The 22514-nt window shown below is 38.5% G+C and overlaps 1 protein-coding gene across 9 annotated transcripts in view; it reads left to right on the top strand.

Moving 5' to 3' along the window:
• The window catches only part of SLC10A7 (solute carrier family 10 member 7), a 148982-nt gene that overhangs the window by 71097 nt on the left and 55371 nt on the right, over nt 1–22514 (top strand). For all 9 annotated transcript variants that reach the window (XR_004240070.1, XM_032108481.1, XM_032108478.1 and 6 more), the window contains one exon: nt 21343–21378. Coding sequence is in view for 8 of the 9 variants with exons in the window: in XM_032108481.1 (XP_031964372.1) it covers nt 21343–21378 (36 nt within the window). In the remaining variant the exon portion in view is untranslated. The remainder of the gene's footprint in view (nt 1–21342; nt 21379–22514) is intronic.

Below are 22514 nucleotides of genomic sequence, written 5' to 3'. Positions count from 1 at the left end.
TCAATGTAGCTGTTGATAGCAGAGGGGAATACAAATGTAACAAAGAATAACTGAACAGGCTCTTCGAATGCGACCACAACAAACATCGAAGAAAAATGCACTGCCAACTGTTAACGTGGTATGAAAGGTTAGGAAGTGTACATTGTTCTCTGCTAAATAATTCTGCTCTTTTAAATCAAAGTTAACTAGTTGAGAGATAGTTTTATTTTAATAGAATGCTCTTCTTTTAATTTTAATTTACTTCTGACATTCTTCATGCTATGTTGGGGTGGGAGATGCTTCGCAGTTTCATGCTCATTTAGTCTTTCTGACGCACTGAGCAAGCTGAGATAATAGCTTTGTTTTGGGTTTTTTTAATCCAGTAGCCACTAAAATAGTAAGATATAATTAAGCACAGTGCTTATAAAAATCACTGCTGATCCTTTCTTTCTGTGCTCACTATTTTGAGCATGTGCATGCTAACAGGACTCGTATAAATATCTTGTATGATCTGTAGGGGTGGGGAAATGCCTCAGGCCAACATAAAGTTTGTTTAGTCTGCACATTCTTTAGTTCAAACACAACTGTTTTTATTGATATATTTCCTTTGTATCATTGTATTTTCAGCTCAATTTTCATGACTTTATGTTAGACCTTGCAAGCCTGAAAGTATGGAAGCTTTTCATTGGCTGGCTCTGAGTTCTGTATTACAAACCTGTGTGTAATTCTGAGATCTTTGCAGGATAAGGGAAGAATGTCACTGATAGGGAGTGCCAGGCTCAGGAAATATGGGCAAAGCCTGTAGGATGACACCAGCAGTGTTTTGATCCAGAGTTACCATGTATGCAGTCAGGTTGAGAGCTGGGATGAAGGGTTGTCCAAGTATCAGAGAGCTGTAGCTCCAGGGGCCCAGGTTCAGCACAGGGGGAGTCTTCTTTTCTGGAGTGGGCAGGACAGAAACTCCCTTTCCTTGCTAACTCACACAGGTGTCCAAACACCTTAAGTAGAGGTACTCTGTATTCTGCTTCTGGTGTCTGCAGGCAGATATTCTGTCACAGCTGAGGGTAAGTTATTCAGCTTGTACAGCTCAGACATAAAAGAATGTGAACTCTAATGTGAAACACTTTTCTTTCCCTTTTCATTCCTCTGAACAAGGCAAGGTTGCATCAAGTTGCCTCTCCGTACTTTCACCACCCATGTGAAATGGAATGTGTTTGCAAAGAGCACTGTGATAAAGACAAGCTGCTTTCTCTCCCCCTCCCTGCACCTGAAGTGCAGGTGGGTAAATCTCTAATGCAAACATGAGCTACAGAAGCCAAGGAACAGCAGCTTCTCCTAAGCAGAATCTCAAGACAAGCTGGAAGCTAAATGAACTTCTTTCTGGGGCCACATTTGGCAGCAAAGTAGAGATGGCAAATGATTTTGAAGCATATGATGAAAACACAGCTTCTGCTTGCAAATTTAAATTTTGCAAGGAATGAAAAGTAAAAACCTTAATTTACATGGTTATCCAATTACATAATTACATTAACAGGATAGTGAAGAGAAAAAGTAGTATTTATACTGTGTCTGTAAACCTCCCATTGTTTTCCTCATTAGCCCTATATAATTTTAAGGGAGCAACACACAAGTTGCATCTTGATTTGACCTTAGGAGCCTCGCTGTTCAGTGATTTCCCTGTACAAACAGAAACTGACACTGCCTTGCTGGAATTTTCTCCAATCAATATAGTGTGGCACAGTACAAATTATACAGTAGAATGGTATTAAAGAAAAGCTTATCTATTGATACAGTTGGCTAGAGAAACAGATTTTTATTTAAGAGCTTTCAAAATATTTTTTACAAGTGAAATGGGACCCCGTGGAATGAATTGTGTATTTTCTACTTTTTTTTAAAGATGCATTCTTTTCAGCTGATTTTAGCAGTGTAGAATTCTTCTGTATTAGAGTCTGTAAATAACTGCTACTGTACATTTCAAATGTAGTTATATAACAGTATTTATGCATATATTTCTGTAATTTTTAGAACAAACCCTCAGAGGTTATGTATTGTGTGAGTGCAAGTCTACAGCAGCAAAACTGTTAATTTGCCTGACTAGAAATATTAACCATACTATATCAAATAACTGCCAGGAACAATTCCCCACCATTCCCTGTGACTTCATTTTAATTGATTTTTTTTTTTTTTTTAAACTTCCAGCTTCTGAGATTTCGTTTACTGTGACAGAATGTTTATTAAATGTGTAAAAAGAAAATTGTTTTGTAAATTGTTTCTGAGAGTATTTTTATCTTCCATAAATTGGTGGCTCATTTAACATTTTCCACCTACCTTTGTTTTCCACCCCTGTGCTCTGCCTCATTTGTTTCCTTATTGGATTTGGTGATTAAATACTGATCAGCTGCTGGTCTGATCAGCTGTGCATATTGCTACCTTTTAAACATTGTTCATATACACCCTGAGGACAGGGTTCCATACACAGTGATAAACAGGGTGGGGGTGTTGAGTGGGACCATTTGATCTCTTTTACAAATGATGGGGAGCTCCACAGTGAGCATTTGCCAAACTGATCATTGAAACAGACCTCTGTGTTACAGCAGAAATTTGTGACACCCAACTGTCCAAAAGGGCTCAGTTGGGAGCTTTACGTTGCAGAGCTGTAGTTCGTGTTCAGGCCTCTGATGCTAAATAGAGAATTGGTAATGCTTTTAGGGTTTTTTCTGTCTTGTTCTCTTTTTTTTTTTTCCTTTATGATACTTTATTTTCAATGATAATGCTGTACAGTCTGTCATGCATTGCTGGGAAGATCCATGAAGGAACATGGAATTTACATATGAATCTAAATGATTATTTTCTCTTTGAAAAGCAGAGATAACATATGCAAGTGCTACCTCTGATCAAAAAGAACAAATCAGGATAGTAAAAGAAATCATTGAAGTAGGTTTAGACTGTACTTCAGTTGAAACATCAGCCTATTTGCTGGGAGATATAATATTTTATTTCTGCTTGAAACAATGATTTCTGAGTAACCAAGTTCTATGAAATCACTGGAAGTGTAACAGGAACAAAAGACATGTTGAAAGCTGGTATTTTGTACAGTGAATCCATACCTTTTGGTAGACTTCTTCCAAGGACAATTTGAATCTCTTTGTCGCTGGCTTGGGTACAGTAATGCTGTAACACTAAGTTCTTTTGCTGTCAAGATTTCAATTATACTTCTTGATACACTGAGACTTTTTGCAGATATTTACAGTATGTGTGATAATATTATCTCAGGAGTACAGTTGTCTTTTGAAGTACACATGAGTAGCTTTTTGTATGCTTTATAAAGTCATGATAGGTAAAACTTTTCAAAGTACCTAATTTGATTTCAAGGGGACTTTTGCTTCTAAGCTCTTAATTCTATTTTTAGTTTTTTAGTTTCTTTTAAAAGTTTCTAGGGACCCCTATCTGTCTTTAGTGAATTGGGTAGCTTCAAGAAATTCATTTGGTGGGAGTTATGCATCTAAGTCATTCGATAATCTAAGGAGCAAGGTGTAGTCATGATGATCATTATTTCACTTCATTTTTAAGTGCTTGGATCTGTTGCAGATGTTCAAAGGCTTTGCCTGGCTCTTGCTTCCAGCTGCTGACGGAGTTGGGTTTTTTTTATTGTTTCTGTAATGTACAATCAGGTTCTGGAATGTGATATCCAGTCTTTGGTAAATGACCTGATGGGACAAGTGCTTATCACTCTGTGTAGGAAGTGAACACAGAGCTGCTGTTCTCAGTCAAGATGGCAGCAGCTGTGGGCCTGCAGAAGAGAGGAGTATTAGGCACATCTGGAATTTTACTGACATGTGATTTGGCAGCTACAGATTTGCTCACACTTGGAGAGATTGTGAGATTTTATCAACTACTACTTCAGTTTCAGAAAACTCAATTCTGCTCTGGTAGCGCTGTGAGCACTTGAGCACTTGAACAGTTATGGCTCTACCATCTGCTTGTCTTTGGTAATGTTGTTATTTCCTTTTTTTTTTTTTTTTTTAAAATTTACTCATGCCATGATATTTAGAAAATGCAAAAATTCTAGGTAACTCTAGGTTCATCTTACCTACTGTCCTATTTGGCTGTTCATTCTGACCCAGGTAGAACAGGTGGATACAAACAAAGACTGAAAACTTCATAACATCAACTTGACAGTGGGATCTTGAAGGTCTTTTCCAATCTAAAAGATTCTGTGATAGTAGGGTTTTTCCTGTGTGCTGTGGGGAGAACCATTTACACCTTCTAACTTCAGAGCCCAAGTTAGATCTCTTATGGGCTTTAAATACAAAACCTTCCTAACCTACATGCTTAAATTATGTTAAGAGGTCAAATATCTTCCCCACCAACACATTGTGTTTAATAGAGTAAGTTCTACCATAATATAAATTGACAATTACTTACTTTGCTTATAATATAGTTGTAGAAATAGGCTCAAATTAATTTGTATTTTTTTTATCATTTGAGCAGCTTTTCAGACTTTTTTCCATTCTTAATTTCTCAGCACAATTGAATTTGATAGTTATTTCCTGAAAATTATTTCCTGCTTTTTTTTTTGTTTGACTGGTAAAAATACTAGCCATGGGAACCACGATAAACATGTTTGTATAACAACTCATAAAACTTGAATTGAGTGGGGTTTGTGTCATCAGCTGTCAGGCCTGGAGAAGATGAGTAGTTAACTGAGTAAGTAAAGTGTAACATTACCACTGACGGAACATTTCTTACCATTAAGCTTTCAAACTCTTATTCAGCTGTCAACACATGGGCACTTTCTGGAGCCAAATTCTCTCACGCTGTGCACTGCCTGCAGCTCGCCTGAAGCTCGACTTTGACTAAAAGTGTTGATTTCGCTTCTTTTAGCCTTGTTCTCATTTAACGTTAAAACCTGCTTAGAGTCTGCCTTTTATTCTGCAAAGTACACATGGATGTATCATCCCTCGCACACTTCCGATGCGGAGTTAAGGTGCTCAAAAGATATGCTAGCAATCTTAATGAATAATTGATTAGAGAGTAGTCTGGCAGTGTTAATTGTGAGGTGCAGCTGAGTGAATGCCAAAACAAAAGCTTCTCTAAATGTTTCCGAAAACCTTGTAAAGTCTTTAGCATTGAGCAACAGGGTCAGTGCACTGAAGTGGAATTTAAAGGAGGTTCTTGAATGTAATGGATTTTGACTTCCCTTTGTCATGTGCCTCAGTGCATCATTGATTGAGCACTCATTTGTTAAATCAGCTGTATTTTTTGCCATTTGTCAGAGCATAGACACTTACTGCAGCCTTTTTCCTTCTAAACACGAGTTTCTTGTCTTAATAAATCACAGGTGTAAATTAGTTTTTATCTGAGGTGATCAATTTTTCAAGCAGAAAGGCGGGTGAAGGTGGTCACAAAGAAACATATTGTGAGCTTTTATTTTCTTAACTATTAGGAGGAAAGGGAAAGGGAAAGACCAGGGATACATTTTAGCTGAAACATCGATAATTCATGTCTTTAAATTCAGCTTCCAGCAAAATGCTCAGAAATTATTTCATTTGGAAAGCACTAAATGGTGTGCATTGAAAGAGTAGTTCAAGGTACCCAGTGTTGAGTCAGTTCTTTGAGAAATGAGCAAAGGAAACCTGAGGGTTAAGGAACAATCAGTGTCCAGTATGTTTGCAGCAATGAGAGATGCTCTCTGATTAGTGGAAAGGCTAATTACCTGGAGTATGCAGGACCACTGTAGGTGCTGTGCGTACCTGATTAGAGCTTGGACAGCAGGGCAGAAGAAAGAAGACTTTGAGAATGTGCTAAAAATACCTCTTTATGTAAGCAGATGCTATTACCCTTGGAAGAGAATAGTCACTTATCCAGAATGGTTATTGCTGCTAATTATAAGAATTCTGTGGATGGGCCATCAACTTCTGAGCAATGTACTCTTATGGTATTTAATACAGCAATTACATGTCAAATTGGAAATGTTCATCCTGAGACTCTCTGCTTGCTGGATAAATGACCAAATCAGATTTATTTACCAACTGTCTGAGCAAGTTGCCAGTAGCTGTGAGGGACTGAAGATAAGCTGATGTTGGGAGTTTTTCCAATGTTGATACTAGTAATGGAGTTAGAAGGTGTTTCTTGGTCTCATCATTAAGTAAGAGTTATTGAGAAAACTTACATATGACAAAAAAATGCAGAGAGCCTCTGTGTCCTGCTGGGTATAGGCTTAAATGTTAGGTACTCTTGGAAGTCAGCTCCTTGAAGGGTTATACTTTTAATTTTTTTGGAGAAGATTTTGAGGAGAGGTGAAAAAGAAAGGAAAGGAACAGAAAGGAATGAGCCTCAAGTAGACTAGGGAAGGGAAAAGTCAGTCACGTTGACAGAAGAATTTAAAGCTTTTAATTAGCATAGAGTTCAGCAATGGTACAGCCTAGATGTAGTTAGAGTGAAGAAGGATGGAGAAACAATCCTCAGCTCTGACAACACCTCTTTTTTAAAACAAACCTTCCTGCTAGGGGCAGAATGCTTCCTTTCTTTGGGAGGAGCTGTAGATGCTCAGCAGCATGGTCAGGCTTGGGTCCATCATGAGCAACACTATAAATTTACCACAGAGTAAATTTAGGTGTAGATTTGCTGGTGAGTGGAGTGACAGTGTATTTTCTGTGAATCGTGATAAGCAATTAAATTATGACTGTGACTTGATAAGTATGTTTTGTTTGCTGGCAAGTACACTGCAGTGACACCTGGTAACACTGCAAGGGCTGTGCCCCCCCAGCAGAGCCCCTTGCTCCTAGAGCCTACTCTGCAGGTAGCGTGTAACTTAAGCAGCTGTTTTCACTTTTGTTACTGTCAGGCGCTGGGGACAGTTTCCTTTCTTCTCTCTCTGGCTCCCTAGACTCTATCAAAAGTGTGAATCTGAAACAAAACAAAATAAAGCTTCAGTCCACATCTTTGCTCAGCCTTTACATGTACATTTTCCTGTCTTGAGTTCTTTTAAACTGCAGCTATCAGAAAGAATAAAATAGTGCATCACCTAGTAGAGTACTGAAGTGATCATCCAAGCAATTTTCTTCTCCCTGAAGCCAGACAGCCAAAGCTTTTTATTACTGACTGACTGAACTTCCTGTGTCTGTCTGTCTAGTTGCTAGGCCACCTCGTTGTCATGATTTGTGATGTTGGAGGCTTTTGATTGTAGGCAAACCAGAAATGCTAATTTAAGTATAATATTTACATTTAAAAACCCCTCTTACATAAGATATATAAAAAATAACTCAGCAGTTTTATCTTGTGTGTGTGTGTGTGTGTGTGTGTGTGTAAAGCTCTAGTAGGTATCTGGCAAGCAATCTTTCAACTCTTTTCTTAGTGTACCTTCTCAGTAAAACAGTGTGGTTAAAAAAAAAAGGTATGTCTTTAGATAGCTTGCAGCCTGGGAACGACCATCCCAAGTTATTATTACTTTTAGCCTTACAGGATGGTTATTTTTGCTCTGTGTATGAGGTAGGCTGATGTCCTTTTTGTTTGATCCAGAAATGAGAGGGATGATAGCATTGTGGCCTTTTAGTAATAGGGCCTTGATTTGCCCATTGGGGTGTTGTGCCAACCTGTATTATGTGCATTTGCATTGCCTGAAACTGATTTGGAAAAGAAATGGTTGCGTGTAATTGAAAATAACCAAAACAGTTATTTTTTTGGCTTTGTCACCTGTGTGAGAGTATACAGTAAGACTTCAGGAAAAAAAATCTGTGAAATTGTGTCTTTTTCACATGCAAATTACATTTTAAAAGGGCTGATAATAAACTGGTAGTGAATAAACTGGTGGGTATGGATCTGCTCTCTGAAGAAACAGACTTTTCAGACCTAGGCAGACAGGAGGTATACATCTCATTTTCAAGCAGAACCAGTATTTAACACCAGGATGCAGCTGTTTGACCCTCCCATGTTATCAGTATTGAAACTGCTCTGTAATGGGTAACTATTAGTTATTAACAGGTAACACTGAGCTGGGTGATGAGTTGATTTTGTGGTTTCACAGTGGTAGATTGCAATGAGGTGTAATGCTCATTATTAGGTTGCATATCACTGAATTATCTTAGATCAATGAGGCAAACAGTGCATCTGAGAACTGCTTTGAAAATCATGTCAGATAATCTTAGAATACGTTAAATCTTGCTACTTTCCCTGCAATTCCCATGTTCAGGGCAGGGATGGATAGAAGGTGATTCAGTTCAGTGTTCTACAGCTTCTGTGGAGAAGTCCTGTCTGCCACCCACCAGGTGAAACAGTTTATGAAAAGTGTTAGGCACACAAAATAGGCAAAACCAAAACTCTTGTTGGTTAGAAAATCCTAGAAACCCCCAGTAAAAATCAAAGGCCTTAGGGAATGTTTTGTCCCTTCAGCTGATGAGGCTCTGTGAATGTGTGTGGGATGTCATCTGAGTAATTACGAAGAATTCCAGTTTTAAAAGGAACATATTCTACTTGTAGAATGAGAATTATTCTGGATCCAGAGGACTGGGGCTTTTGTAAATTTAAGTGCACAATTAGTCTAATCCCATACTGTGAACTTCCAGCCTTGGCAGTGGTTCTTTGGGAAGAGCTGGAGCAAAGCCTGAGAAGGAGTCACAAAGGAGCCACCTCTGGAGCTGTGGTTCCCTGAGGACAAAGTAGACAGAAGATTCTTGCTCTAAGAAGAGGAAGGTAGAAATCTTGGATAAAATCTTTTAGTTGTCCTCTTATTTTACCTCCTGTAAAATAGAAACACCTTCCAAGTTAACATTGTCTTGCCATTTGAGCTCTTAAGAGCTGAAATCAAAAAAAGCCTTTGTTGTGGGGGCTGTGAGGGAAATATTTTCTCTTCCTTTGGTTCCAGTCTCACACACCAGCTCCCTTCCCTGCCTAGACAGTCTCTTCTAGACTAGGACTATTTTGTTTTCAGAAACAATTTTCCCCCTCTGGAAATATTCTGCTATGTTACTGAATCAAAGACCCACATTTCAGGGCAGATGATTTAAATGCACAACCAGTATTCATATCAGACAGGGGAAAAGCAGCCTCCTTCTGATGGCAAGCTGGAGTGGTACAACCCATACAGGAAATTGAAGTACAAAGCCAAGTTTTGTTTGCTGCTCTCCTCCCTTTTTTATTTCTTTTCCGGTTTGTTTGTTTGTTTGTTTGTTTGTTTTGTTGTTGTTGTGTTTTTGTAAAGCAGTTCTTTATGATGCCTCTGCCTGACTTTTTCACCTTTTCACTGTCACTTGAGCAATAGTGTGATACTGAACAAATGCATTGGTCTTTCGTCTTGAACATGAGAGCTGTATCTAGTGAGTAATACATAAAAAATGAACATGTTTGGAGCAGATGGATGAAAAAAAAAGAAAATCACAGATACTCCAAGGGTCATATGGCATTGATAACCAGAATGAGATTCTGGCCCATTCTACCACATATGAGAACCCCCCCTGCATTTTCTTGTTGCAGATGTGCATGTTCAGCACATTAAAATGTGTGCTAAGTAGATTGTCTGCTCCATGGGGATATTCAAAACAAGGCAGAAGTTTTGTGCTGCCAACCCTGTGTTTGGGCACTAGGCTGGAGGAGGGGTATCTGAGCACTTGCATAACCACAAAAAGATGTCAATAGGAGAAAAGAACTTTTTACTGACTGTGTAGAATTTGCAAAATAACAGATAATCAGTGTAGTCAAGCTGAAGCATATTTGGAGTTTGAATTGGGAAGTAACTTTTTTTGGTAAGAAATAATTATGGAATTCTTTAAATAGGATAAAGTTTCTTTTGTATGTAAATGATCTCAATTTAATCAATTTGTTTAAACAGAATCAGATTTCTGTGGTTTGAAGTTTTTTAACCTTACTGTACTAGAATGTGTACTTATGATTTTGAGGCAGTTATTTTACTGCCACAGAAAGGTGGTTTATGATCCTTTTTCCTTGTTCACAGTCATTAATAACATATTCAACTCATGAACGTTCAGTGATTTATGCACACTTGAGCTCAGCTGAATACTATAATATCCTACTCTAACCATTAAAAACAGTTTTCACAAGATAACGTTAGGTCAGAACGCAGAGTAGGCTGGTTAAATTGTATTATTGATTGCTGCTTTCTGAAGATTTTCCTCAGTTGTGTTTAAACCCTGTGCTTTTGCTTGTTACTGGCTTCTAGAAAAGAAGGCCTGGCAACATAATCTGAATTGAGATGTCTTGCTTTTGATGCCAGGTTGGAAGTTCATGTTTATATAATTTAATTTCTTATATAAATTATCGCAAATTGTCTAGTTGAAGGTTTTTTGAAGACAAGGGTGCATCTTCAGTTGAGTCTTCCAAAGTGGAGAGTATGTGCTCATCTACTACAGAAGATACTGTGGAAGTTAACGTTTTTATTAATTAAATATATTAATGCAGGACTTTATCTGAAATTTATGAAGGTGTAGAAAGCAAGAAAGATTTGGGTTTACTACTGGGTTTTCAATCAGTTTAGTTTTTGTGTGTCCTGTAGACATCTTGTAGTCTGCCACCCACCCTCCCCAGGGGGTGGATTGGTAGTGTACCAGCTGGTGTATTCTGTTTGTAAAATGTGAGATAATCACTCCTGTAAGACAACAGTCGTAATGTCTGTAGAAATGTATTTGGGAACATTTGAAAAGAAATAATAAATACAAGTACCACCTTTTTTTTTCTTAATGTTGTCTTCTAGCCCATTTATAAAGATCTGCATATTTTTTAATGTTATTGCTTTCACTGACTGTGTATATGTGTTTGCATGCATTAAGTTTCTTCTTCAAGAACATTTATTTGACACTGAACTTGCTGGCTTCCTAGGAAAACAAATCCTTTTTTTCTCCCTCTATGTAAACTGTAGTATTTGACTCCTCTTGAGTATGTATTCATTATCTTAAAATAGAAAAAACCTCTCCTCCCTGTGCTCAGAATGAACATTATTGCTGAATTCTCAGGCCTAGGAGAATACCGGTTGCACTGCAAGCAAATCATTTTCTAATCTGTGTGGTTGAAGAAACTGTTCATTTCATACAAAAAGGTATTAATCATATTACCCCTCCTTAAATACCACTTTGCTTTGCCCTTTCTGCATTTGCAGAAGACGACACAATCAAATGGCAAACCTGTGTTTTTGTTCCTTTTCAAAAATCCCTGACAAGCCCATGACACAGGGTACTGCTGTAGCTGTACATTTCTATTCATTATTGATGAACTTGGGGCCAGGCAGGCAGCACAGAACACAGGCAATATAGATTACCATATTGGGGGCTGGGCTTGGGGGGTTTCTGTGTGTGCATGGGCTTGTGTGCTTTTGGGTTGGGTTTGGATTTAGAAATGCTCAATGCTGAGTGGAAATCCTACCTGAGAATAATAATGGAAACAGACTGAATGAGCTTTGTCATACATTTTACTAAAACAATTCAGGGTACTTAGACTAAAGATAAAAAAAAAAAAGAATGTATGAGCTCGCTTGCTCTCAAACTAATGGTTAATAGCTTAACTTTCCAGTGGACTTGAGAATGATCTTGAAGGATCCTGAGGGATTTGAAGGGCATTTCTCACCTTACAAAGTGCAGGTAGCACTTTGGCTGATGAGAAATTTTTCTGATAAAGCCAATGTAACCAGTCTAATTTATAACAATAATTACAGACAAACTATGCTGTTGGTTTGATTTGGGGTGGGGGTGATAGTATCTCATTTCATGAATACCACAGATAAAACCCACATTTTGGGGAAGTGGGAGAATTCTGCCAGCACTTTAGTGATACGTTTTAGATGGTATTTCTGAATAGCAGGTCACCAAGAGACCTTTGCAATGCTAAGAAAGTGTTTTACTACTACTGATGCATAATTAATCCTTACAGGTTTTTATTGGCACAACACTCCTGCCCATTACATAAAGTTTTTATTTTCTTGCAGATATCAAGGAGGAGTTTTACAGTGTTTATATTTGCACTGTTTGAGGTTTTTGGCTTGAAGAAGAATGAAGGAGATCAGAGTTTATTTAAACATAGTGTTTATGTTAACAAAATGTGCTTTGCTTTATATGTTGGTAGTGTCTTTATACAGAACCTGTTCTATTTAATAGTTTTCAATTACATGGAAAGCTATAGAAAGAAATAAGTAGAATCAATTTTGATAACTGCTTGTTACTGCTCATTTCTCTAGAATTTGCCATAGATTTTCTCTGAGGTTTCTGTAATCATTCCTTTATGCTTCTGGTTTTTTTCACACAACTGATCATCATGACAGGAAAAGTAAACGCACAGATTAATTCATTCAAAGTTTATTTAATTCAAAGATTATTGCGTCAAAATAATTTTTTGAACATTGATCGGAATAAAATGGTATCTGTTAAAGGGTGGTGAGGTCCAATCCCAAAAAATGATAGAAAAGTCTTGTGGGGATCTTGCCTGTTGGAGCTATGACTTGGGACTGTTTCAATTCAGTTTTACATGTAGAACCCTTTAAAGTAAGGCTGGTGTAGAGCATAAAAACTGCATCCTTTTCCTTTGGGAAGGAGAGGCAAGAAACCTTCCAGTGGAAGCATGGCACTTAGCTACTCCAAAAAGCAGTGTCAGTCAAAGCAGAATGTTTACTTCATGTGTTCCTTCCATTTCTGCGGGTCTGGTTTCTTTTGTCGGGACTTAGGACTCTTCAATGTGTCTCAAAATACAGAATCAACTCTCTCGCTAATTGAACAATACAGTAACTTCTGGTTCATGAGATTGTTTTCCTTGGAAGGTCCCACAGCACCATCTAGTGCCATCTTGTCCTAGTGCCACATGGCTTTGTGGGAGCAGAGGTGCTGAGGCTGGCATGCTTTGCTGGGAATGGTTTCTTAGTAATTTAAATTAGGATTTGCCTCTGACTTGGCATAGATCGCAATATAGGGGAAATTTAGATTATTTGTAACTTTCTTCTTCAAGAAAACAGACTTAAAAATTGGGTTGAAAATTAACTTTTCTTGTGAAACATGTTTGTTACTGCTCCTGCATTTCTTTTTTCTGTGTACAAAACAAAGGAGAAATTGTGGTGCATCCTTAAGACTTCACTAAAATACCTTTCACTAATTTATCCCTCAACACATGTAATTAGGTTTATTATGTCCTTACTATACTTTAAACCCTTTTTCAAGGAAGGGCTGTGCTTATCCCTACAGACATCCTAATCCTACAATCTCTGGGCCTTTCCTCCTCAGTCCCACTGAGGTCATGCTCATATGGTGTGGAACCTGCTTGCAGTTGTAGAAATTACAGGATTGTGTCCAAGGGATTTTTGCAAAGACAAGGGGGCCACTCTGAAAAGAGTAAGGGTGTGGATGATTGAAAAGTTCCTTTCTCACTTTTGTGTCCTCTAGCAAAGGCCCACTTAATGCCAGTGTATAAACTCCTATCCTGACATGCAGAGCCATAGTGATCTTGTTCTCTGCTGATACCCCATGAGAAATTGATTTGAATAGGAACAGACAGTGTTTAATGAGCTGGAATTATGAAAAATATTTGCATAGGAGGAAGTTTCAAAAGGCTGCATTGAGGTGGAAGGTAAAGGAGAGGAAGAAGGTCTTGGGGCCAGGAGTGATGGTCAGCAAAAGCAAGTGAAGAGGAAATGGGAAGAGGAAAATGTAGCTCCTGCAAGCTCAACAGTATCCTAGAACGCACTGTAGATGGCAACAAGACAGCTGAATTGAATGTGTTGCGAAAGAGAGAGGCAAGAAGAAGTTGCAGGAAGGTATTACAAGTTTGGTGGATATGGCTTGATCCTGTTCCAGATACGTGAACAAAGGCCCACTGGAATCTCCCTGGTCACATCACATGCAGAGCTGCTGCGGCGAGGTTGCAGTGGGTGGGAAGTATGGCCAGAAGCAGCACCTGGGATCCCACCTGTTGTGGGAGCTACTCCACGTCCTGCCAGCCAGCTCCCATCTAACTGATGGTTTCAGGTCGTTTGGTGGAAGTGGTCATTTCCAACTCTGACTGAGACTGTGTCGTATTTTGTACGTCATTCCAGATGTTACTCCCGTATCACCTGCAAAGCACCAAGAAGTTTTCATAGCTGCTTTAAAACTTCAGGGTCCTTACTGCTGTGAACTATTCTGTTGCTGTGTAAGAAGCAAATTTCTAATGTGTTGAAGATGCCCTCTGCTGGGAAAGCCGGGCAAACTGGGCTTATACATAGTTTTACCTTTCTAAAATACTCTTCTTATTCTTGGCTTAACTCTCAATCTGATACCAGAAACTTGCCCCTCAACTTTACTGAAAAGAATGCTCTCTCCTTTTGGTTCTGTTCTTTACACTTCATCTGTGACAAGTGTGGTAGTGTTATTGCTGGTAGTTCAGATCACTGTATTTCTTGTTCTTCTGATCTGTTTTTGTTGAACTCTGGCTGCTCGCATTCCTTTTGATTGCATTTTTTCGTGCTTGTATAAAATGTAGGCAAAAGGAACATCTGCAAAGACTAATTATTAATAACTAGTGGAAATGCTTTTGATTTCTACTGTTATCTGATGTTGGTAAGCCTTTTAATATCGCCTCATCCTTCTTTTTTTTTTCAAATTAATGTCCATTCCCACGATAAATACAACAGAACAAAGGTGGTACAATGTCTGGAACAACTCACAAAGCCCTCTGCACAGTCTCATAGTTGATATGAAATCTGGTTTATTTTGCCCCTTCTGATAAATCAAAAGCCATTTTAACATAGTGCTTCTAATTTCACAGTTTTGTTATTAAAATCCAATATTGGCCTAATTGCATAAGTTACAGCTATTGTTGTGGTGTTTGTTTATAATTATAGTTGAGTTAGGGTTACTTAGAATTGCATTTTTGATTTTGTATTGTAGTTTGTCATCTTGGTGTGGTACAATGTTTATGATTTTACCAAAAATGTGTGAACTTAACTTCATACTCCTTTCAGTATCTTTTCAGATGTTACCATTATTTATTATGGGGAGAATGGGTGTATTTAGCATCCTGAAAAGCATCAATTCATAAGCCTTTGTTCTCCCCAGCTTTCAGAACAGTAATTTCATAAAAAACAGGGCATAAAGAGCTAAATTACATATTTTATTTTGAATAATTGCAGTTGCATAAGCCTTCTCAGAACCAACAATGTCATTAGAATAGCTGACAGAAGAGGGATGTGCAGTAGGAGTTTTACACTTGAAATAATTTTGAAAATAATTGAATCGGAAAACAAAAGACAGGTAAATATGTGACACCAGGAGCTTCTGCAATGTCCATGGGGGAGCAACACAGGGACACAAGTTGCATCTTGGGGAAATGACTGAAATTACAAGAATATGAGAAAGGTCTAATTTAATCTCTGAGATTGCGAGAGATAAAACCAAACATTTATGTCATTTACATGGGCACGGTGTTAGAAACAGGGGGGGAACATGCTTTATTGTGGAAATCAGTTTCAGCATCTCAGTCAACAGAAATCTGTCATTTCTACTGCCATCTTTAAGTAAGTCAAATGAACAATATAGTTTGTATAGCCATGCTTACAAAATATTAAAAGCTGTTTAAAAATCCCATATAAAGGTTGTCTCAAGGAGGCTCCTGCAGACACTGCATCCAAATACTAAGGCACTAAGGCACTTCAGTTACAGATTTGAAATCTTTGTGTTCAAATGGTTTAGTACTTAAAAACTGAGATATGTAAAATTCACAGTTGCCTCTGCACCCATGTTATCAGGCCCTTTTCTGTTATGCCCCCTCTGCATTCAGTGCCTACTGAATGCAAGACCTTGCCTGGTCCCAACTTGACTTTTAGTGGCTTTTGCCCTTCTGGTTTGGAACCAAGTATATATATTTAGCATAGGGGGTTTTATCTTGATCTGTGGTGTCTGTCAAGAGGTTCTGCATAGTTTTAAAACTACATGGGGGCAGATGGAAAAAGGGAGAAGGCAGCTAATTTCTGAAGATTTTGGTATGTGAAAGCCATGTATCAGTAGAAGGAATCATTCTCTATATGATGTCTGAAGTTACAATTACTGCCAAGCAGTCTGACATGGGAGTACACTTTAAATCAGTTTATTCACAATGATGAATAATGTGGTATCACAGGTAATAAACAATGTGTTTACTCAGGGGTGATGCTGTGAAGTGGAACTGTGGAGCTGTGACCAGTCTGAGGGGTGAGGATAGTGGGAGTCTTGTTCTCCTTCATTTGAATAGACTGAGAGTTGGCTCTGAGTGCTGCCATGGTCTTTACAATCTCTGTCATGTTAGTGAAAACACTGAACAATCAGATTTTGAATTTTATGGAGTGCCTACTTTCTTTGTTTTGTGATTTTTGTTTTTGGAGAACATCTGTATTCTGTCAGAACTTGGGTGCTAGCTGTCCTGTTGCTCACAAACATGCCTAATGCAGACCTAGAAGCACTTTTCTAGAGGCAGGGTTCTCTTTTTAAAATGTAAAACATTATAAAGTTGTCTGCAAACTTGTTAAAAATAAAACAAAGAAAAAAAATTGAAAAGCCACTTCCAAGCACAAAATCAAGGAAACAAAAGACATAAGAAACAGAAATAATACATATTTTGACATACAGTTTCTCTCTCATATTGTAGTCATAAAAACTACAGTTCTGTTTATTTGTTTGTTTGATGGTGAGGTGGGATGTGCAGGCTGGGGTTTATTTGCATTGTTAACTCCATACTCCAACCAACTGAGCTAATCCTTTTTTTGGTTGATCTTTCTTTTCCAAAAAGTGCCAGCAACTCTTGAAATAAAGTAATATGAGAAATACTGCCGTACACAGATGAAGACTAACTTTGTTCTCATTTATGCTTGTCTTCTGATGAAATGGTCCAGTGTTCACAAGGTTTTTTTCTCAGACCTTACCCTATCAGTAGCATGGAAATGCTGCCCAGTAAGTTTTTACATAACACTGCTTACACTTCTGCTTCTTTTGTGTCCTGCTCTGATGAAGCATTCAAGAACATCTGTAGCATTAAGCACGAGTAGGTAATTGATTTCAGAAAATACATATTTGTTCAGAACCTTGATTACAAAACGCATTTTTTTCTTTCTAGCCCTGGTTGTTAATACAAATCAGACGTGACTTTGGTTAAGGTTTTTCTCACTAGCGATTGCCACATGCGTGTCGTACTGATGACCTGTAAGAATGATGAAAAATTGCATGGGAAATTTGTGGGTAAAGGAAACGAAGGAAAGTTCACATGTATTTCATGCCTCATTACAATAATCCCTACTTGTCTTCTACCATGTGTCCCTCTGGATCTGTGCCCACCTTTCTCCTCCTATTTGCATAATTTCATTCTTAATGATTTGCCACCATAGTTTCAAATTCATTATGTGACTTCCCCTCCCTGTCTGATTTGGCAGCCAATTCCATGTATTGATTTTATATATTCTTTCAGAGAATAAACACCTCTTAATACCTGCTCTACAGCAATGCTGTACTGGATGAAACCTGTAGAAAACCTCTTAGCAACTTTATCTAATCAAAGCAAATAACAATTAAATGGGTCTCCAAGTACATCCTTGCTGTTAATATGTATATTTATGTACATGCTATCACACACAATCTGTATTGAAAATCTCTTACATAAAATCAGTTTCATGATCTTTACTGTAGAGAGATGTTTCCAGGTATCTGACTCTTCAGACTCTTATGTTGTATCAGTGTCTCATGTCAGGCTGACATTTTTTTCTGCCCTTTCCACTAAAATCGTTGAAATATATTCAGTCAGTCTTTCACATCAGAGGTGTAAATGGATTTCTTGAAAGTTTTTCTGCAGATAGCAAACAGCAGTCACTTCACAACTTTGACTCCATTGTGGGCAGCAGTCGGGAAGCTTAACACTCCACCCAAACTTTGAAGATGCTAAAACTGTGTAATGACCTTGCATTCTCAAGGGCAGATGCTCAGCTTTTGCTGGAAGTGCTAATCTACAATCTGTTTATCTCCGTACAGTATGTATTTGACAGCACTTGCCTGGAAAGCAAGGCAGGGAAAAGCGTTGTCAAATTTAGTTCCTTTTTCCTCTCTGATGGTCTCGGTGTCCAATGGACTTAGAAATGGTCATCTTTATTTTAATTTTTAGCTTCCTTTGTGCTTCTCAGCCAGTTGCAGTCTTAGAAAGCAGCCACACTGCCAGTGTCAGAATATTCTCATCTTTGTGAAGCCTCTGCTGGAGCACAAGCTGGGCTCTGGAGTAACTGTTTTCTGCCACATTTTCTTTATTCTTAGTGAATCAGACTTTGGGTTTTATCTTCAAAATGTAAATTGTCTCCTGCATTTTCTGTCTGTAGGCTTTAGACTTGAAGTGCTCTATTTGTTATTCTTTAGTGGGTATGAATTGAAATGCATCACATAATGCTCATGAGCACATTGAGGAGCATGTTCCTAATGAAGAGGTAATGTGTCGAAGCAAGGTGCTGTGTGCAGGGAAAGGTAATGCCTTTTGTTAGACAGATACACCATGGCCAGGTAAGCCCTTCCTCAAATCTGGGGCAGGAACCTGAAGAGAAGGGCTTTAGCATATAAAAGCACATCAGTGTTTTCAGGTAACATATAAATGGGCTTTATATCCCCGAAGTCCATCAGTTGGCTGGGTAACAGAGGTTCCCTCCCTGAATAAATCTTGCCTTGCTTGCACCTGTAAACCATCACAGCCACCACAGCACTACTGACTGAAGAAAAAAACCCTTTGGTTTTAATGTAATCCCTGTAGTTTTTCAAACTGGCACTCCATATCAAAATAAAACATTAACATCAAATTACTCTGATTCAGCAACAACATCTATTTTTTAAGATGAACAGTCTGTTCTGTCAGGTAATTGTTTAGCTTCCCAGGGAATTGCCTATGAGTTGCAAATGGGAAAGTTCAACCTTGTAAATCCTTTCTGCGGTGAGGCAACAGGAAACCTCTTCTGATTACTAAGATCACCGGGTTTAATAGCAAAATTTAGTAACAAATTGCTAGAATTGACCTTTTGAATGCTAGATTTGCAGCATGTTCAGTCAGGAATCTGTTTATGGTGTATAGGAGGATTTTCTTCCTCTCCACTTACAGAATTACAAGAAGTGTTACTGTCACAGAGGTGCCGTTTCCTTTTGTGACACATGCTTTGAATTAGCAGTGGCTGTTGCCCATTGTGTTAGTATCAGCAAGCTTCTAAAGTAAATAAGTAGCAAGTCACAACTCCCATCCTAAGGAGGAAGGACACCATCTTGATTTATCAGCAAGATAAAGAGGAAGGTTGCTTTGGTTTGGTTTGGTTTTTTACCTTGGCTTCTTTTTTTTTTTTTTGTAACATGTAAAACCACACCAAGGCATGAAGTGCATAAGAAGTGACTAATGGTGCTGAATCAATGTGTTCCTTCAGATTCAGAGGAGAGCTGGCTGTGTTCTCAAGCTGCCAGTGTGCTCTCTTCTCCCTACACTCAATGCTTAGTTGGGAGTATAGGATGCTTTTGGAGCATCACGTCCTGCTCCATCCACGTTCCTCTTCACTCGTGCAAAGGCCCGAAGGTAGAACCCTGCTGCACTGGTGTTCTGCCATCCCAAAGTTGCAGGAGGCCAGGGGAATACTCAGGCACTTGGTAATGTTTGGTAGTATTTGAGGTGTACAGTGTAGTTGTCAATGGGGATAGGGGAAGAAGGGCAAAGTCTGGCTCATGTCCGCTTAGCAGTAGTCCCTAAAAGCTGGAGTTGGGTCACTCTGATGAAGTGACTGTGTTGTACCTACATTACACAGATCTTGCAGTCAGTTCTTCCTCATAGATTCTGCTGTGTGCAAGTGTCAGTTCAGCCCTTGGTGCCTCCTCCCTTCCTCAACTTCTGTTTCTTCCTCTCCAGCTGCTATACTTGAACACTTATATTTCTTCATATCTGTTATCTGCATTTTGGTCTAGACCTCCTGTAAATACTGAGTGACTCCCTGAAGCAATTCTCACTGCTTCTACTTCTCATTTTAGTCTTTTATGATCTATCTCAATTGTGACATTTGCAAAAAGATAAATTATTATGGATAGCTAGGCTGTGGGGCAGTCAGATATGGCATGTATTATTTATTTTGAAATATGTTTTTAAATTCTGCAGAGCCTTCAAGTTGCACAGCTTAACTGTTACCTCCTTGATCCTTCTCATCTGCTATAATTTGTGGCATTTATTTGTTGCATTTTGGTTTAGGAGCACAATAGGAACTCTCTGTGGCTGATTGTCTGGATCTGTGATTTTTGTGGATGCAGAAAGCAAATACAAAACTAGTTGTTTAAATTTTTTCTCTATATTCACTTCCAAAAGATTGAAGTAAAGCCATGTTACTCAAAGTTAGGTGAAAAGTAGGGGACAACTGGGTTTTTTTGTTCAATTGTTTCTCACTTACAGCTAAATAAAACATAAAATAAGCACCCTTCTAGATAAATGTGAGCACATTTTGGACACTTTTCCTTTACAAATAAAGTTTGTGAATAGCTGAAAAACTAGCTATTCTTGTGACCTATCTGGATGAAGAACAGTCTTGGCCTAGAGAAGTTCTGAGCAAGCTCTATGAATTAGCATGCATTAAATGATAGAATCATTTTATTGAGCAATAATAAAATATTGAAGTCAGATGGAAGGATGATGGGGAATTGCTATTTGCAGCTCTGAAAGTGATGCATGTCATGTTAACTCCCAACCCAAACAACTCATTCTAAGATTTGCTTTCATGAAACTTAAAATCCTCTGTTTTGTCCAATCATCAGCTTTAAACCTGTTCCTTGTCAGTGAAGACAACAAATCTTTTTGCTTGCATCTGCCTGGGGGATGTGGAAAGCCGAGGTGGTCCTGTGTGATTAAATTAGATGAAAGACTTGCCTTCTACCAGTGAGACATGAAGTCTAATCAAGTGAAATGAGTTTTGAGATCTCAGCTCATTTCCTTGGGGAATATCTGCTTACATTACACAGTCACGACACCTAATTCATCACAGTTGATGCAGCTTATGCTCAGAAGAGGACCTGGGACTGGGTGGCATGGGACTTGATCACAAGTCTCCCCCTAAGGAGGAGCTGCTTAGTGAAGTTAAGATACAGCACACTGAGGGGAGAGCTTTTAATATGTATTTTTTTTAATAAATGATCCATATTTCTGTGTATCAGATCTTTTAGAACAGAAGGGTTTAGGTGCAAAAAGGTAAAACAAGGTACTTTGTGCTGAGTGTAGTTTATAAAATGATAGCTGTACAAATGTTGAAGGACATAGTGAAGAGCAAAGTTGAGCTTGTTATTTAATTTCTATGATATTAAAGGATATTTATGTATTTCCATGTACTTAGGTAAGAAAGTAAAGATTATTCTGCCTCCCTAACAGACTGTTTTTGTTTGTTTCTTCCAGGGCATTGTTATAACTCCACTTCTACTTTTGCTTTTTGTAAGTATCATGATATTAAAATATCTTCTTACTGGGTAATCTTGCACCTACTGGATGTTATATTTAAGATGCAAGTTTGGGTGATTTTCACAATGCATAAATAATGAAGAAGATTTTTCTGGTCAGTATTTGAAATCAGCTGCCTCCCAGGAAGGCCATCAAAGTGTGAATGCAAACACAACCTACACTTCATTCTAAGATGACCAAAAGCTGTTGTCTTACAGAAGTGCAAAATGATATGCTGTTAGTCAGGCTGGGTAAAAGAAAAACACTTATCAGGTAGGGTGATAACTCGGTTAGGAGAGCTCTTGGAGAGCTTTCACTTGCAGGAGCTGGACAAGATTGTACTGATCTGAAATGGATGAGAATAATTGCAAAAGCACTATTCAGATAAACAGAGCCTTGCTTTTGGGCAACTAAGCCCATGGGTATTTTTGTGGTAGAGGTTAGCAAGACAGATTACTGGAGCCCCTGTGCCTCACTAAATGTGATACTGCTTCATTCCTGTTAGTTCAAGATTTCTATTCCAATTGTTAGTCTTCAGTGAGGGCCTTGGATTCTTACAGTTCATGGTAGAAGGAAAAGGAGAAGACCAAGCTTTATCTTCATGTTTTATAAAGGCATGGATATTTAGTCAGCATACAATGGAGAGGCTTTTGCAGGTGGGTGGTGGTGCTTTAGTAAGTCCCTTGTCAGACAGGAAGTCTTGGAGCCTGAGGATTTGCTGGCATAGCTGGTGTGATGGGGTGCATGTTGCTGAGGGCTGTGGCTTTGTGAAGAGCAGGGAATATAGGCTGAAGCACTTAAAGGATTTCAAGGAAGGCATACCTTTTCTTTTATGTTTGTCTTACTGATGGCTTTGTATGTAAGCAGCACACTGGAAAGGGGGGAAGTGGGAAGTTGGTCTGAAACAATTTATTAGTGGCATGCAAGGGATGCACTGTTTTATAGCAGGGATGCTTAAGCAACATACGGACTGTATACTAATATAGCAGTATAAACTGGGATAAATAGTACTCTGAGAGTGGCTGTAACATCAACTACTGCTTCAGAATAACTGTGTGGGAAGATATTTCTTTTACTAGAACAAATTGTAGTTCATTGATGTAGCTGTGTTTACACACAAACTGCTTTGA

Source organism: Corvus moneduloides, chromosome 5 (assembly GCF_009650955.1).
Source record: "Corvus moneduloides isolate bCorMon1 chromosome 5, bCorMon1.pri, whole genome shotgun sequence".
Taxonomy (NCBI): domain Eukaryota; kingdom Metazoa; phylum Chordata; class Aves; order Passeriformes; family Corvidae; genus Corvus; species Corvus moneduloides.
Note: the sequence above shows the minus strand (reverse complement) of the source record. Positions and strands in the feature narration are given on the sequence as shown.